The sequence below is a fragment of the Notolepis coatsorum genome, assembly GCF_963971535.1.
Source record: "Notolepis coatsorum genome assembly, chromosome: 2".
Taxonomy (NCBI): Eukaryota; Metazoa; Chordata; class Actinopteri; order Aulopiformes; family Paralepididae; genus Notolepis; species Notolepis coatsorum.
This window is the reverse complement of record NC_140166.1, coordinates 39,969,230-39,988,745: the sequence shown is the minus strand read 5'-3', so window position 1 is coordinate 39,988,745 and position 19,516 is coordinate 39,969,230. Positions and strand designations below refer to the sequence as shown.

Here is a 19,516-nt window from a genome sequence, read left to right as displayed (position 1 = left end):
CGGCGATACCGACCACCAGACGGAGTGTGTACAGAACACTCGCCAGACAATATGACCCGTTGGGATGTATTCTACCTTACACCACCAGGGCAAAGATGATTGTACGAGCACTATGGGACAAGGACCAGGGCTGGGACGACCCAATACCTGCACACCTTGCCTCAACATGGAGAGAGTGGGAGACGGAACTCCGCTCACTCCCAGGTGTCAATATACGCCGCAGCTACTTCCCATCCACAGTGAGGCCAGAGACATGCGAGATTGATCTACACGTCTTCAGCGACGCCTCCGAAGTAGCCTACGGATCGGTGGCCTACCTGAGTGCCCAAGAGAGGGGAGGAAAGATACACACTGCTTTCATCCTGGCCCGCTCAAGAATAGCCCCACGTAAGCAACAATCTATCCCACGTCTAGAGCTCTGCGCAGCCCTCGCAGGAGCGCATCTAGCCACGTTAATCCAACGTGAACTCACCATTCCGGTGCATAGAACAATCTTGTGGTCAGATTCCACGACAGTACTCACATGGATCAAGTCTGATTCATGCAGATACAAAGTCTTCGTGGGAGTCAGAGTCACCGAGATTCAAGAGTTAACAGAAGAAGCAAGCTGGCGGTATGTGGACACCAAACACAACCCAGCTGACGTCATCACCCGGGGAATGTCTCTGGATGACCTAACCCGTCGCAACATCTACAGTGACGGACCAGCATTCCTCAAGCTCCCGGAAGGAGTTTGGCCTACGCCCACCCCGCGGGAAGCAAGTAACGAGGAGGCTGAGAACAAGAAACCTATGTTCTGTGGACTGAGCACTGTCGCCTCCACAGACCCCAACATAGATGACTGCATTACCCTAGAGAGTGCGCAGCAAAGAACATTCCTGCGGCACCACCCAGAGATTCAGTCCACCACTGACATGTCAGCAGCTGACTACGAAGAAGCAGAACTTCTTCTACTACAACGAGCCCAGAGAGACTTGTTCCCCGATGAGCTAGACTGTCTACAGGGAGGAAACCCCGTCCCATCAGACAGCAGACTGATTCACCTGGCACCAGAGAGTGACGCCCATAATCTCATCAGAGTGGGTGGTCGCCTGCGGAGAGCCCCCGATCTACCAGATGACATTAAGTACCCGATCGTCTTGAACAGCCGACACAAGGTCACAGAGCTGATCATAAAGAAATACGATGAGGATGTACACCACGCAGGAGCAGAGAGAGTCTTCGCGGAGAGCAGACGTCGTTATTGGATATTGCAAGGGAGAGAAGCAGTACGGCGCTTCCAGCGAACCTGTCTAGACTGCCGTAAGTGGCGCGCGCAGCCCAGCATACCACGGATGGCTGACTTACCCCCCTGTCGCCTCCGAATCGGCGACAAGCCATTCCACTCCACAGGCATGGACTTCTTTGGCCCGTTATATATAAAGAGAGGAAGAGGCACCGAGAAGCGGTGGGGTATTGTATTCAAATGCATGACCACCAGAGCGATACATATCGAGCTCCTTCCGACCATGAGCACAGACTCATTCCTTATGGCCTTCCGGAGATTCACATCACGGAAAGGAAAACCGTCTACATTGTTGTCTGATCACGGGACCAACTTCAAAGGCGGAGAAAGAGAGCTGAGAGAGAGCTTCCAAGCTATGGGCCCAGAACTTAAGACCCACCTCGCTCCAGCCCAGATTGACTTCCAGTTTAATCCCCCGAACGCACCCCACTTCGGTGGAACCTGGGAACGAGAAGTACGTTCTATAAAGACAGCCCTGTACGCCGTACTTGGAGCCCAGACTGTGGCGGAGGAAGTCCTAATGACAGTCCTCACGGAGATCGAGGGAGTATTGAACTCAAAGCCCCTCGGTTACGTCTCCAGTGATGTAGCAGATGTCGACCCAGTCACCCCCAACACACTCCTAATGGGGCGGCTGGACCCCGCGCTACCCCAGACAATGTACAGGCCTGAAGAAGCGAACGGCCGAAGAATGTGGAGGTACAGCCAAGTACTAGCTGACAAGTTTTGGAGCAGCTTCCTACTTCACTACCTACCGTCTCTACAGACCCGCCAGAAGTGGGTAAAAGAGAGAGACAATTTGACAGAAGGAACAGTCGTCATGATTATTGACCAGTCACTACCCAGAGCTATGTGGCCGGCTGGCCGCGTAAGCAAAGTGATCACCGGTGCCGATGGCAAGGTCCGAGCAGCTGAAGTACTCGTCCAAGGGCGCACCTACACACGTCCCGTGGCGAGGCTCATAGAACGGCCCCGACTCCCAGATACTATCGATGATGACCATGACCCCATGACTTTGTGAGTTGACTGACCCTTACAGCGGACCTTGAGTGGTAGACAGTGCGGTTAATCTGTCTCTGCTTAGCTAATTAGGTGGGACTAATTAGGGGGCGGCTGTGAAGGATCAGATTAAACCGAATATGTATATTTATTTATATATATATATTTAATTGTATTTGTATATCGTTTGATATCCCCTGTATATTCCTTGTACAATATGCACTGAATATCCCTTTAGTCTACTAAACAGCCCATAATAGTGATTTTCATTCTACCATTGGACGAGAACCTGGCGCCAGGTTGCCATACCCCTAGGTCCAAGTTCAATCGTGCCGCCTAACATGTCGTGGCAAGCCCCGGTTCCGCGCAGGAATATGTCGGGCGAAATACGAATGGTACTATTTGTTCATAGCGCATATATATATGGCGCAAGTAAAGTAGAACTTCCTTTTAGTCCAGTTCTTTACCCTCCAACAGAGTGACAGACGCAAAAGCCTCCCCGCGACGCACGTGTGGTGTAGTAAGGCCTACTTGGCCCAGAATAGGCATTGAGATATCGTGTAGATTAATAGTTGAATAGTCATAGTTTGGCACTATACCGTCGAGTTGGACGTATTCTATTAAGCTAATAATAGTCTATTTATGTATGGTGCATCGTTCGGTTAGAGTTCTAAAGTTATCAGTACCCCCATCGTTCCTGACGTTATCTGGACGCTTAACCAGGCTGGGCAGACCCCTAGTGGTGCTTGCATCCGAGGAGCTCCGGGCCAAGAGCGACTGGACCTGTATATTCAGGCCTGTACGCTGCGATGATATGATCGCGAATTGCCCCTTTAATTGGCCGTTGCGATTGGTAAATATTATCTGGGGGCGGGCTTGCGAGTAGTGCTTTCAAGCCTTGCATTCGTATTTCACTCCTAAATTATCCAAGGCGTGTGATGACGCCACTCACGCGAGCGCGTGGTGCTATGAAAGAATCTGTCGGCAATGAATGAACTTACTGCGATCACCGATAGCCTGAGTGAAAAAAAAGATTTGCGCGGAGTGAATCTGGGTCACGCTATATACTTGGAACTTGTAGTCTATCGTGCGATTAAAGACCATGTCCCTATCTGCGTAGTCTATACATCCAACACCAAATCCCATAATTCCTAGCGAAACGAAACTGAATGTAGCCGCTTCCTTTAAATAATAATATGTGTAACTGAGGGGTACAATTCCCTGACTGTATTACTAGATATGATACTTACTACCACTACCTTTGTACTTAATATTCGGCCACCCAGTACACGGCATAAATATATTATCATAAACACTCTCACGTAGATGAAACGGATCCAACACAAATGTACGAAGTCGAAGTATGCGTTTATTACTACACAGCAATGGTGTGTAGAGCAAGCACTTAATCACTTAATTACATTTATGAATTGAAATAGTATGCACTTTTATGGCAAAGAGTATTCGTCGGTATATCGATAGAGAATGTCCAATCTCTGATGGCGCAGGTGGTAAATATACGACCTGGAATAGTTAAGGAATAACAGCAATGATACTTTAATGATTATAGGCTGGATGCACTAAGGGGGGGGTTAATCCGGTCGCTTGTAAGCCGACAGGAGTAGGAGGGGGGGGGGGGGGGTAGAATCCGGCTGCCTCGTCCGGCCAAGGGTATCCCAGGTGAACCCACTGTAGTGCCGTTCAATGCGCCGGCGATCCTTGGACCACAGATGAAAGCAGGTGGACTCTTTGTGGGCCGGCTCTCTCCGGTCCACGGGGGAGAGACGTGAAGCGACCTCGTCTTGCAGAGCGTCTCCTCACCTTGCGTCCTCTCCAGGGGGGGGGGTTCCAACACACGGCAGTGTCGGGGGTCTTTATCCATGGAATAATCAAAGTATACAAAGCATAATCCGTGCCTGGGAAGGCGGGCTGTCGTCGGTAGAATAATCCGGTATACAGGTCCACTCGCTCGTCGGCTCTGGGGCTCCTCGGGTGCAGCTTCACATGGGGTCAACCATCCTGGGTAAGCAGCCAGTTCTCTGCCCGAAACGATGGGGTACTGACTACGGTAGTATTCTCACCGCACGAAGCACTATATATTAACAGACTATTATTAGCTTAATAGACTACGTCCAACTCGACGATATAGTGCCAAATATGACTATTCAAATATTAATATACACGATGTCTCAATACCGATGGTAGGCGAACTTGGCCTTACTCCCACACGTGGCGTCGCGGGGAGGCTTTACGTCTGTGACTCTATTGGAGGGTAAGAAACTGGACTGAAAAGAAAGTCCTACTTTAGTAGCGCAGTATATATACGCACTATGAACAAATAGTCCCATTAGTGGTGCGGTAGCCAGATTCCTACGCGGAACTAGGACTTGTTCGTACATGTGGAGCGGTACGTTTGAACTGGGTCTGAGGGGTATGGCAGCCTGGCACCAAGGTCTCGACCAATAGTAGAATGGAGACTATTATGGGATGTTCAGTAGGCTAGAATGGATATTCAATGCATATTGTACAAGGAATATACAAGGGATATCAGGGAATATTAGAGAATATACAAATACAATTAAATATATATATATAAATAAATATATATATTCGGTTTAATCTGGCCCTTCACAACAATATGGCTCTTGCTCCGCAAGAACAACGGAGTGGATAATGGATATCAGTAAATTTTATGACAACCACGTCCGATGTGGAGAGATGATAAGATGATGATGATTGACGTGATGATGTGATGATTGACGGGAACACGGAAACTTCTAACGTTCAGGATCAGCCATGCATTACGTGAGTACCCCACTATTAGGACGTGAAATACTGTCTACTTAAATTGACACCGCGGATCAATAAAGTATCAACCTATCTATCTAATAATGAGACGATATGCAAATAATATAATACTAATAATTGTCGGTTCCCCGTATATGAAATGAAATGACTGCTGGTAAAATCACTGTTTATTTCTCGTTTTGCATAGTATTACATTCCACTTCTATAAACAATCAAAGTCCTACCGTAAGAGCCTCATACGGGTCAATTAAACCTTTTTTATTAGTCTTTCCTTCGAGCTAAGTTGGACTGAACATTTCACTGTCAAAAGCGCAAATGTAAATAAGGTTGCGTTGCAACAGTTTTCAAAATAAAGGTCATATATACAAATACCTCTCAATTCTTATAAAAAAAAAGTCCCGGATATACATAAACATTAATTGGCATAGATCTCTATAAACGGCCCAACACATTGATCACTTTAGGCACACACTGAAACCAGTAACATCACAAATATGAAGCAGGTAATTACCCATACAAATAATAAACCTTTCATGAGGTTATTTACAATAATAATAATTCATTTGATTTCTAAAGCACTTTTCATTGTGAAACAAATGTATGCAGAGTTTCTTCTCCTCCTGATTAATGGTGTGTGTGTGTTGTGATGATCTCATTCAAGGAGCACTACACAAGCGCGCGCACACACACACACACAGTTTGTTGTTTTTGTTCTATTAGTGATTTACACACTCAGTTGGTTCATTATAAAAGATACAAACCTGAAAACAAACGCACTTAAATGTTAAATAAAAGGACCACAGTAATGAGGCAGGAGGAACATATTTTTTTTAATAATGGTAAAATTGTTATTAAAAAATTTGCCCCTAAAAAATATATTTTTTGCCCCTAAATTTCTCATTTAGGGGCAAGTGTGCCCCTAGTGAAAAAGCTTAGCGTACAGCCCTGATATTGGATTACTCTACCCGGACGACGGCGAGCCTTCCACGGCTTGGATTATGCTTTGGGTGCTTTGATTATTCCATGGATAAAGGCCAACACTGCGGAGTGTTGGAACTACCCCCCGGAGAGGACTCCAGGTGAGACGGCGCTCTACACCAGTGAGGTCGCCTCACGTCTCTCCGTTGTGGACCGGCAGCTACCGTCCACAGAGGGTCCAGCTGTATTCGTCTGCGGTCCGAGGTTCTGTGGGCACCGTGTCCAAGACTTTGGATTCTCCCAAGACACCGTCGGCCAGATGGGATACCGCCAGCGGCTTCTCTAACCCCCCCTCCTACTGTCTTACAACCAGCGGGACACCCCCCCCCCCCCTTAGTGTATCCAGCTATAATCATTTAAGTACCATCGCTATCGTTTCCTAAATATTCCAGGTTGTATACTTACTCCCTGCGTAACCAGAGATTGGACATTCAATGTTGATTTACCTACGAATACTCATTTGCCATAAAAGTGCATATTTCATATTTCAAATCATAAATGTAATTAAGTGATCGTTGTATACACCTTTTGCTGTATTAAACCTTCGATTTGGTACATTTGTGTGGATTCGTTTCATCAGGTGGGAAAGTGTTCATCATACTTATATCTTGTACTGGATGGCCAGAAGTTAAAGTAAAAGTTAAAGTTAAAGTGGCTCAGGGGTAGAGCGGGTTGTCCAATGATCCAAGGGTTGGTGGTTCGAATCCCGCTCAAGCCCATGTCCATCCCACTGCCGTTGTGTCCTTGGGCAAGACACTTAACCTACTTGCCTCGTATGAATGTGTATGCATGTGAATGAATGTTGGTGGTGGTCGGAGGGGCCGTAGGCGTTGATTATTCGCCACGCTTCCGTGAGTCTACCTCAGGGCAGCTCTGGCTGCAATTGTAGCTTACCACCACCAGTATGACTGTGTATGAACGAATAATGGACTCTGTGAAGCGCTCTGGGTCTCATGAAGAGCGCTATATAAATCCAAGTCATTATTATTATTATTATTATGAGGTAGTGGTATTAAATATCATATCTAACAATACAGTCAGGGAATTGTACCCCTCAGTTACACCCACCTCTGGGTTAATATCAGGGATAATATACTTCACTGTGTTTGAGTCATCACCCACGTCTGGGCCTTCACCCTGTATAATACCTCAAAAGGCTTTAATTATACGGCAAGAATAATACCTCAAAAGGCTTTAATTATAATGCACCAGGTCTGTAACTTCCCCACAAGGAAAAGGTAAATTGGATGGGAAAATATTATTAAACACACATGTTATCACGCTCAAAGGAAAGGAAAGAAAACCAAAAGTGTGGACCCACAATTACCAAAACAAAAGCCCTATGCTAATGCCGGCATGTAATGTTTGGGGTCTGTAGTTAGCAACGTTAACTTCGCCCGCAGGCCGCACCACACTGTGTAACGTGCAATAGATCCTGGGCACCGAAGCCCTAATGTACTCTACCAAGATGGCGGCCGCGCCGCTCCACCACCGTCCGGGTGGCAAGATGGCGTCGAACACTCTCGTCGCAGGTGCTAGCAAGCGGGGCTGGAGCAGAGAGGCAGTGTTGGCCGATGACGACCTCTGCTGGTGGGGAAGAACTCCAGTGTCCTGCAGGCAGCCAGGTGCAGGTCTGGTCGTAGGCTGGCGTAGCAGACTGGTTGCAACTTGCAGTCAGCCGGAGCAGACTGGTTGTAGAGCTGGTGCTGGGTCGACACGCGGATCTAACGTTCCCTCACTCACACTGCAGCTAAACTCTGGGTCCCAAACAGCCCTTCTGCTAGACGAGATATATCCTAACGCAGGGTGCTCCTAAGCACCGTTCCTCTTCGCGCCACACTGGCGGGGCGCCTCACTAGAGGAAATAACTTTAACTTTAAGCCCAACTCGGCTATACCGTTCTTATTCTAGGATAACCCGTGGTATATCACTAGGGAATTCAGGGAGAAACATGCAACACGCTACTACGTTTGCTGATAGAGGATAACCCGTAATATACTCAAGTTCAATACGGGGCTCCCCGAGACACGTCTGTTCACAACAAAGGTCCCGACTCGAAGAGGCTCTCTTCCCGGTTTCCCCTTCCATATATGTCCTCGCATCTCTCTCTGTCTGCTACTGCCCCCTGCTGGTCCCGCCTGCCAGTCACACAAGAGAAGGATGGTGAATATAATCCAGAGTTATAATCCATATTCCAGCGAGAGAGAAAGAGGCGCTTGTGTCATTGTTCGTGCGAATCTCAATGAAACTAATTAAACTGTGTAGAAAGGGGAGACAAAAAGGCAAGTCAGCAGCTCTGAATAATAAGCAATACTTCAGGCTGCTACATAAGGCAGACATGATGTGACCCATGTACTGCATATTTTATACTGAGGAAGAAAAACGGAGCAGGATTGGTAAACTGGAGTGGGATGGGAGTGGGATTCTATGAAAGTTTGGCACAGGATTGGGATCAGTCCTCTGTGGGAGGGAGTGGGATTTTTTTGAAACTCTCACTTGGGATTGGGATGGGATGGGATTATTTCTGTGGGAGTGGGAAGGAGCGGGAGTCAAAATCCACTCGCATGTCAGCCTCTAGTCCCTACTACTAACTGACCGATATCCATGTGTAACATCAGTTTTGACATCAATTGTATTTATACATTTTCTAATATATTTTTAATACCTCTATTTACCCAGGGTAAGGGTGCTCTCTTTCAGTAACGCCCTGCTTCACACTCATACAGGTATACACATTTCACACCTGGGAGCTGCCCAGTACAATTACAGTCTTGACACTGTTGGCCACTGAGCAGTTGGAGATGAAGTGCCTTGCTCAGGGGCACTTCAGCGGTTGGTCCTGAGGGATGGGAGAGAGTTATTCATTCACTTTCCCACCCAGAGTTTTCCTTCCAGTCACAAGCCTGCTTCTCTAACCTTTAGGCCCTATGTCCCTCTGCCCACCGCTACTCTATATCCAGTACGGTTGGGTGTATAGATCTACACTGATTACAGCGCCTGCCATTGTTGTCGGTCTCCTCCGTAGTAGTTCAGCAGAAACTCAACAAGAAACATCTGCAGGGACGGAAGGCACTCTAAAAATAACGTAAATCTTCACACTTCCACTGAAAAAGGCATGGATTAAAAAAAGATTGATCCAGGCAAAGACATTGAGGTTCTCTCCTTGGCATCCCTCAGGGTTCCTGGTGTCCAACTACCTGACCGATAAGGACCAGGACAGCTACTCCTACCTGAAGAAGGTCTCCGCTGAGGGACACCTGTACAACGGCTTCAACCTCCTCACCGCAGAGTTCAAGTGAGTGAAAGTGTGGTGAGATCCATAAAGAGTGAAGGTGGGGTGAGATCCATAAAGAGTGAAGGTGGGGTGAGATCCATAAAGAGTGAAGGTGTGGTGAGTTCCATAAAGAGTGAAGGTGTGGTGAGATCCATAAAGAGTGAAGGTGGGGTGAGATCCATAAAGAGTGAAGGTGTGGTGAGATCCATAAAGAGTGAAGGTGGGGTGAGATCTATAAAGAGTGAAGGTGGGGTGAGATCCATAAAGAGTGAAGGTGTGGTGAGATCTATAAAGAGTGAAGGTGTGGTGAGATCCATACAGAGTGAAGGTGGGGTGAGATCCATACAGAGTGAAGGTGTGGTGAGATCCATAAAGAGTGAATGTGTGGTGAGATCCATAAAGAGTGAGGTGGGGTGAGATCCATACAGAGTGGAGGTGGGGTGAGATCCATAAAGAGTGAAGGTGGGGTGAGATCCATACAGAGTGAAGGTGTGGTGAGATCCATAAAGAGTGAAGGTGTGGTGAGATCCATAAAGAGTGAAGGTGTGGTGAGATCCATAAAGAGTGAAGGTGTGGTGAGATCCATAAAGAGTGAAGGTGGGGTGAGATCCATAAACAGGGTTCCCACGGACCTGGAAAACATGGAAAACATGGGATTCATGGGATTCATTTTCCAGGTATGGAAAGGCATGGAAACTGAGCAAAAGTGACCAATTACATGGAAATAGAAACAGTTGTCCTGGAAAATTTTATTGGATGATGTGTAATACAATTTAACTATTGAGCACAGAATTAACATGAGTTTATAAAAACCCTTTACACGTGAAAAGCTTTTACTGTAGATAGAAATGGATGATCCCATGTTGTAGAGCATGCTCTTGGCATCCTATATGGTATATTGGATGTTGGAATTTGATGCAGGCAGCTTGGTGAGCCAATGGAGCCTTGGCATCTACAGTGAAACTTGAGTGAAACTTCTTATGCAAGTTTATCCTCAAATGTAAGTAGCTGTGTTTTAACTGTGTGGTAAACCTGGGTTTATCAACGTTAGTTAGTAAGCAGTGCAATCTTGCTAACTAGCTAGCCAACGTTAGCTCTCATAACGAGCCAGTTAGCCAGCGCCAGGTACAGTAGCTAGCCAACGTTAGCTCTCATAACGAGCCAGTTAGCCAGCGCCAGGTACAGTAGCTAGCCAACGTTAGCGCTCATAACGAGCCAGTTAGCCAGCGCCAGGTACAGTAGCTAGCCAACGTTAGCTCTCATAACGAGCCAGTTAGCCAGCGCCAGGTACAGTAGCTAGCCAACGTTAGCTCTCATAACGAGCCAGTTAGCCAGCGCCAGGTACAGTAGCTACCAACGTTAGCTCTCATAACGAGGCAGTTAGCCAGCTCCAGGTACAGTAGCTAGCCAACGTTAGCTCTCATAACGAGCCAGTTAGCCAGCACCAGGTACAGTAGCTAGCCAACATTAGCTCTCATAACGAGCCAGTTAGCCAGCACCAGGTACAGTAGCTAGCCAATGTTAGCTCCAGGGGCGGGGCTAGGGCGTGGCTACTTGGGCTCAAGCCCCGAATGTTTTCTGAAAAGCCCCCAATCTATTTAAAAAAAAAAAAAAAAAAAAAAAAAAAAAAAAAATCTTTTTTTCTGACAATTCATCATTGTTACATGAAAATATGTTTGCACCAGATTTAGCAAAAGCTAATTTCCATCTGTGGTCTATCCAGCTGCTAACTGTATTTGAGTGAGTTAAGTCTTGGTGTCATGGTAGACTCAGACCTAAGCTTTAAATCACAATCAACAAGTTGACAAAAACTTAATTCTTCCACCTTAGAAACATAGCATTTATAAATCAAAAGGACGCTGAAAACCAGATCCATGCCTTTATTTCAAGCCAACTCGACTACTGTAATGCACTCCTTACCGGCCTCCCGAAAAAATACGATGATAACTATTTTATTGCAATACACTATTGCATTATTTTATTCTATTTTACTAACTATTTTATTGCACTGCACTATTTTACTTTGTATCAGTGAATCATAGACGCCTGGCCATAAGAGCATTCGGAGCATCTCTGCTCTCCCACTATTGAACTTGGGGGAGCAAAGGTATGCTCTTGCTCCACCACTTTTTGATCATATGAAAAATATGATATACCCCCCCCCCCAATGTATAAATCTAACCATAACTACGTTATGGTTAACTGAGTTTTATAGTGAAAAGAGCAGCTTTATTGGTCAAGATTGAAGGCTCTATATTGCAGGAAATTGCACGTACAGGTTAATTAAATTCAAAAAAAATCTGCCGCTTGCCTGCAAAAGAAAAAAAAAAAAGGCGGGCACCTATCTGGGCTAAGCCCCGGATCTCCTATAATCCTAAATCCGCCCCTGGTTAGCTCTCATAACGATAACCAGTTTGATTTACAAAAGCTTTTACAAACGCTTTTACAGAGTAAGAGTAGTAGGGGTGAAACGATGCAACCTCACAACGATTAATTTCGATTATGATTACGAGGAGTTGAGAAGAGTAGGAAAAGAAGACAGGAGCGGACACGAGGGGAGGTGTGGAGAGGACAGGATGAGATAGGAGAGGAGTGGAAGAGAGAACATATATCAATCCCAGTGCTCATGTGTTCCAGTTCAATAAATTGTTGTTCATCTACAGCTTGTTGCATTATTTCATGCATTGATATTATCAATAAGACATAATCTCTAAGCATTTACAATGTAGACTTGACTGGTACATCTTTTAAATCAAGTAAGTAGTCAGGTGTCCTAGGGGGTTGTGTGTGTGAGGGGAGGGGGGGCGCGGATGGGGGCGGAAAACTTCTGGGGCCTATAGATCATCACTTAATATGGTACCTGGAAAATCAGGAGGTAGTATGGAAAAAAAATTCAAGGCAAGCGTGGGAACCCTGATAAAGAGTGAAGGTGGGGTGAGATCCATAAAGAGTGAAGGTGCGGTGAGATCCATAAAGAGTGAAGGTGCGGTGAGATCCATAAAGAGTGAAGGTGGGGTGAGATCCATAAAGAGTGAAGGTGTGGTGAGATCCATAAAGAGTGTCTGGTGTTTGGCACCTGGTTGAGCTGTGTGTGGCACTCTGTGCAAGACGAGTCAACATAATAGAATAGAATAGAAATACTTTATTTATCCCGAGGGAAATTCAGCGCTATAGATCACTCACAGTAAACAAAAGTCACAAATAAGAATAAATAATAAAATACGGTCCGGGATATACATTCTGTTATGTATATAGTACATTCTAAAATATAAAATATACAGGGATATACATAATAAGATAATATTAGACAAGTTCACCCTTTGTTCATCCTGTAGGGAAATGCAGGTGTCATAGCAGCAACAGGGGGGGTCGGGGGTTGTACAGGTTGGAATAAGGATCCAAACAACCAGGATAATAAGAATGAAATATACATTAAAAAAGATAATAATAAAAATATAGAAATCCTTGCCTCAGGTTGTGGAGCCTGGTGGCTACTAAGGCTGAGCCCGAACGTTCGAACGTTCGTTCGTTACGCTGACATTCGGACTTTAATTAATAGGTTCGAACGTTCTGTGAAAAAAAAATAAAGGATGCGCACGGGGTTGAGGTGATGTGAATGCGAGGCGCTCGGCTCAACCAGTATGGTCTGCCGGGCTGCAGCGGGATACTATTTCTCAACCAGAGCTCTATTTTGATTGACAGGCGATTCTGCCAATTACGTCACACCGCTTGCACCCGCCTCTGCTGTTACCACCAATCGGCAAGCCTCAACAGACTTACCGTAGCTACCGGGGAGCCGTAGTTAGCTCCCCGCCGAGGAAGTAATCGGTAACAAGGTTTCCGTAGGTGAACCTGCAGAAGGATCATTAATGAATACCAGCCTTTTTCGGCCACGGAGCGCGAGCTTCATGGCGGGAGGTGGTTGCGTTGGAAACAACAGCAGGCGCACGGTGGACAGACCCGTCCACCGTCTACCTCGGAACGGTGGTAGGGCGGACGGGCGGCAGGCGTGTTGGGAGCCCGGCCGTTCCGAGGTAGACGGTGGACGGGTCTGTTGAGCCGAGGCGTGCGCCTCTCCTCCCGGCTCCCCTCCCCGTCGACCAAGAGTGAATACCTGTTATTGAACGTGTAACACTAACTATATAACGTTAATGCCACAAAACTAATGCATTTGTTTATCTAGCCCCTTACGTGACTGCGGTGTGCAAGGGCTATTGTTTATCATACTTTGATTCAGTAGCTTGTTTATTTTCTTCTGAGTGCTTTGTTTAATTACATGTTTACATGAACAGCCACCACTGTAAACATGTTTTTCACCAATAGACTATGCAATGCCGCCCTCCGTAGGATTTATAATAATACAATAAAAAAAAAAATTATTATTAAAAAAATGAAAAAAATAATTGTATTAAAAAAAAATTTATTAAAAAATTTAAAAAAACGAACGTTCGAACGTTCGTTCGATAAACCCTGGCGAACGTTCGAACCCTAAAAACAGGGTTCGGGCTCAGCCTTAGTGGCTACTGGCACAAGGGATGCCAGGTGATTTGTGGCTATGGCTGAATGTGCTCCTCATCTTTGCTAGCTCATAATAATAATAATAATTGACTGAGCGTGGAACTCTAAACCTCCTCCCAGAGGGCAGTAGCTCATACTCGGCATGTAAAACATGGGAGGGGTTCGAGACAATTCTATTGGCTTGCCTTAGAGTAGCCTGTTAAAAAATAGACTGCAGGGATGGGTGACCTTTCACCCCTATGATCTTCCATGCGGTCTGCATCAGACATTAGTCCTCAGAGGCTAGGAGAAGCCCATGTGGCTAAACGCCCTCCCCAAGCCTGTCGGAGAGCAAGACAAGTTCATCATCATTACAATGTGCCATGGGGCAGCTGGTCAAAGCTATGGTGTGAGCTAGTGTTGTCAAAAATATCGAAGTATCGATACATATCGATACTGAATATTTAAAAAGGCTTCGATACTCATTTCCCGAAGTACCGATACTTTCTGCAGTATCGGTACCAGCTGGCGAGTGTTCTACCGCAAGTTGTTGACGCGCTGTTCAGAGCGCTCAGCGTGCTCAGCGTGCTTGCCCCCCCGGCTCCTCCGAGTCCAGCCCTCCCCCTCAGAGTCACAGAGAGCCGTCTTCTTCAGTTAGTAAACAAACATTTTAGCTGAAGATGGTAAATGCAGAGCCTCCGCAACTTGTGCTTGTGGATAAAGAAAGCAGCAGAAGTGCTGTTTGGAGGTACTTCGGGTTTCAAGTAAACAACGAAGGACAAGCTACAAATGCCCCAATGCTATTTGCAAGCGGTGTTATAGCAGTGCCAGCGCCGATCTCCATAAAGAAATGAAAGAGGTTCGTGACAGCTGCTCTTTCAACGTCACTGTGACTGAAGCATTAAACCATTAACTCTAGTTTAATACATGATACGTTGTCTACTGATGGCGCATAATATCAACAGCTGCTTCGTTGTAACGTTACAGCTACCAGCTACTGCTAGCAGTTAGCCCCCTTAGCTTAGCTGGCCACCGTTATAAATACTGCATGGAAACGGAGTAACGTTAACGTGTAAACGTTATGTCGAGGTCATACAATACTACAGTCGACATAAGGTTAACATTACCCCGTTTCCACCAAGTGTTTAAATAGCAGCAATCTTGTTGAAAATGTAACATTACTAAAATGCTCCGAGCATAGCCTCTCTCTCTCTCCATCTACCGCTACCTCTCTCTCTCTCTCTCTCGCTCTCTCTCTCTCTCTCTCTATCTACCGCTACCTCTCTCTCTCTCTCTCTCTATCTACCGATACCTCTCTCTCTCTCTCGCTTGCTCTCGTTATCTTTAAATAAAAACTGTTACTAACTGTTCAGTTTGTGAGGTACATGCAACACAGATTACAGTGTTTACATCTGTCTGCTTGAGAAAATACCATGTTCTGCATTTGCAATAAAAATGATTGAAGTGAGATGAACAGTTATTTTTAAATGTGTGATCTAAAGATAAACAAAGGGTTTTAAAAGTGTTATATTTATCTTCTCTTATAGTACCAGACTCGAAGCTGAGGAGAATCAACCAGCAACAAAAGCTAAATTTGTTAAAAAAAAAAAAAAAAAAAAAAAAATTGGGTATCGAAATGGTATCGAAGTATCGATACTTTTCAAGGTATCGTATTGAAGTCGAAATTCCAGTATCGTGACAACACTAGTGTGAGCAGGTCTTCTTTTTAAGGTACGAGTATGATATTCTCCTGTGTTCTGGATGAAACCACAAAGGTAGTTTTAATTGTTTTCATCTCCAGAGTACTTAAGCACATAAGGATGACTAAAAAGCTAAATCTCCTCGCAATGAATGAATATTTCAGGTTTCAGATAAAGAAAGGGAAAAGCCAGTAGGTGTTTAATGTAGAGAGAGATTTATTTTCTCTCTCTCTTTGCTGGCCTGAGTGGAGAGCGAAAGCCAAGTGTGAGGAGAGCAAACCGAATGTCTACAGAGCATCTGTAGACATTCTATTGGCATGGCAATAGATCTGTGTGTCTATACCCCCAATGTCTTCCTGCAGGGGGGGGGGGGTGCGGTGAAGCATTTCCCACTAGACTTGAGTGTCTTGATCCGTATATCCTGGTAACGCAGCCTCTACTCTGTGGGAGGGTTCTCCTATATCTATATGATTCCCCTCCTTCCCCGTTTACTCAGGCTATTGTTCTTCGCCATCCGCACAGAGCTTAAAACGCCTCCGCAGCCGCATGCTAACAGCAGGTAGACGCCGCTCAGCGGGCGACTCCTTTTGATTGGCCAAAGCCATCCAGATAATGGACCTCATGCACCAACATTCTCGTAACTTTCCTCGTAAATGACCTTGTAGGAAGTTCGTAAGAGAAAACCTACGATACTCCGCCCTCTCGGAGTAATCAATGCGTGGAGAGGTGCTCTTATGTTGCCAAAATGATCGCAGCTGCGAACTCCTTGAATGAAGTACGTCACTCTTTCTTAAACTGGAAGCATGTTCTCGTACACCTGAATTTGCATACAGACACGCCCCGCCTGCTCCTTTTATAAGGTGAAGGACCGTGTGCAAAACGGAAGCGAGAGGCTCAATATTGCATCTGTGCTGTGCTGACCCCCGTATTTAACAGGTAGTCGGGAAGTGATTTGCGACTGATCAAAATTTGATTAGATTCAAATGTATTGTGATCATACAGCACAAGTACAATACAACGAAAATAAGTTTAGCATCTAACCAGAGTACAAATGTAACAGTAAAGTGCAATAGTAACATACAATGCACAGGTGATTTAAACTGGGTATAAAATATATAAATACTACTGAGTAATAGTGCTCATCAGATGCATGTACAGAGTTGTAGTATTAATATGTACAGTGATTGTAAGAAATTGTAAACTGTATCTAATAGTAATAATTGTAAACTGTATCTAATAGTAATAATAATAGTGACAAAATCAAGTAAGTCAAATTCATGTTTAACCCATTTAGACCTAAAAACGCCTGCTAAAAACGCCTATTAAAACCTATGCAATTATTCTACACAATCGCTTAAAACCTGAGTTTTTTTTTGAACGATTTTCAGAATTGTCAATCTTTACTAAAACCTTTTATATCTCAGCCTCTGGAGCAGGTAGAAACATGAAATGAAAACCATTTGATAGATTACAACTTGGGCTTTTATTTGAACATCATTAATTTACTATAATGTGCATTGACATTTATAAAAAAAATCTATAAACAACAAATATAAAATACTAAATATAAGATACTGCCACCTAGCATGATTCGGCCGACATTTGAGTCCCAATGATACACTGAGGTCTGTGAGACTGTATAGAATATTAAAATCAAATAAAAGAAAAAATTATGAAAACGATCGAAAACCCGAGATTTCTCAGGTTCTGGCGCTCAACCGCTGGCGAGATAACCAGAGAAATGTCGGGTCTGGCGCTGAAAGTGTTAATATTTTTTTTTATAAAAAATTTAAATCCCAAAGCATTCCCCCACATGTATTTCAGCGAATCACATCGCTTTTCATTACTCGCATACCTTGAAAATGGCGACACTGTCTGAAATGACCTAAACGTTGCATCATGTCTTAAAGCTAACTACACGCACATGTAGCATCCAGCCTTAAAGGTATAAACACACACGCAGCATCAGGTCTAAATATTAAAGGCTTTATTCATCCTACATCTGTGCAATTAATCACTGTTGGACTTGGACAGCACGTCTGTTGTCCGGGCAAGATGAGCAGTGGAATGTTTCTTCACTGGCTCTTACAATGTATACAATAAGCAATGTCCAAAAATACAAATAAAACCAACAATAAATAATAACAACAGAGAACATGGCAAATATGTAGCCTATGAAAGGCAAGGACTATGAAAGGAATGGGGTGTGCTGAGAGCAGAATGTAGATGTGTCCATTCTATTTCACTATAAGCTATATCCGCACGATTGGGTTTAGTTCTTATTTGTTTGTTTATTTATTCATTCACTCTCATTTGCAGTGTTGGTGTAGTGCTTTTATTTATCACGATGCCTCGTTGAGATTGTCTATTTATTATTATTATTATTTAATTCCGAGGATGTCTGTAGAATCGACGTGAACGCAATCACCATGATTCCTCTCAAATAAAGCCTGACGAAGAAGAACACGGCGCACACCAGTCTGTCCGACTTACGACTGCTCTTCCGCACTCCTGCTCTTAGAATCCCCGTGAAGGAACCGTTGGTGCATGCTAAAATCATCCCGAAAAGGACGTAAGTGGAGCTACGGTGAAATTTGCTCGTAACTTTGGTGCATGAGGTCCAATGTCCACATTTAGGTCCGGAATCGCAGCGTTTCTTTTAAGGCCGCCATTTCTGCTGCCCCCTTGGCAACCACCTTAACAAATTAAATAAGATGGATGTTTACTCTTGATGTATGCTCGGGTCTGGAGCTGAAATCACTCCGTCCCCTCTGTTAACATGCATGCGTCTACCTCCAAGCCAGATATATGGCTAATGGAAGCCCCACGTTCACTGTAGATGGATGACAGCTGGGACAGGATGCATGCATACATCTTTTTTAATAAATACCATTATTACCGGCCTATTTGTCTCCCACAATGCTGTGCGCCGGCAGCCATCCCAGAGGAAATAAGGCGTCTAGTTCCTTTCCCAATCAATAATTACGTCTTGTGGATGGAAAAGAGATATGTACTACAATTAGAGGGTTTCTCGTTCATCCTTAAACAGAGACATGATTTATGATGGGGTGTTGCTGTGGGACTGTGAGATGTGCCAGCCATTTTAAACACTGTTCACTTGTTCCCTCTCTCTTTATCATTGGTATGCATTATGAAAGAGTATACTCTTTACTTTCATAACCCAGGGAAAGTAAATTAAAATCCTTACCAAACTGTTTTGAGCAATGATTTATGCATTGCTCCCGCTTAATTCTGCTGCTTGTTAAACTAATGTTGCCTTGATTAATAATCTATAACTATGTTAGATTGAGTCTTGCATGAAGGGATTCATGTAGTCGTTCACATATTTCCCCGCAGACAGTCATGCCTTGGTGCAGCTAATGGCATATATATTTATACTTCAACTCAAACGTGCTCGTCTGATGTTGTCAAGATTCAGTCTTCATCTTACTTTTCTGCAATGCTGGATTTTAGATCTAATTTTGCTTCAAAGTCAGCGCTTGGGAGAGAGCTTCTATAATGATCCGTCTCGTGTTTTGCGTGTTAAGAAATGCCTCACTGAACCCACTTTCATCCAAGTTTGCATACGTTTATGTTTCATAAAATAAAATAAAAATCCATGTTTTTTAAAAGAGTGGTTTGATCCCATGGCCTGAAACTGTGCGTTGTCGTTCTTGGCAGAGGCTTGTTTTCGCTGAAAAGGAAAAACAGCAGTGGATCAGATTTGCGCATTCCAGAGCTGGTGTGACGAGTGTATGAACTCTTAAAAGTTTTGACGAGGAACAGCTAGGAATACGTGTTTCCCAATGCCGGTATTCTTACCCGTGGGAGACATATGTGGGATTTTGTCCTGAATAGTTAGAAGAGGCATCCTTCCCACAGCTCTTTGACTGTTAAATAGAATAGCACTTCTGTGTCACGGAGTGAAGCCAGATGTCTCTTAAAAAAAACATATAGTTGTTTAGCTTCTCTGTA

The 19,516-nt window shown here is 44.6% G+C and overlaps 1 protein-coding gene across 1 annotated transcript in view; it reads left to right on the top strand.

The window, feature by feature from the left end:
• Positions 1-19,516, top strand: part of tango2 (transport and golgi organization 2 homolog) — a 76,185-nt gene that overhangs the window by 42,408 nt on the left and 14,261 nt on the right. The window contains exon 5 of the mRNA XM_084307366.1: positions 9,248-9,365. Coding sequence (XP_084163492.1) covers positions 9,248-9,365 — 118 coding nt within the window. The remainder of the gene's footprint in view (positions 1-9,247; positions 9,366-19,516) is intronic.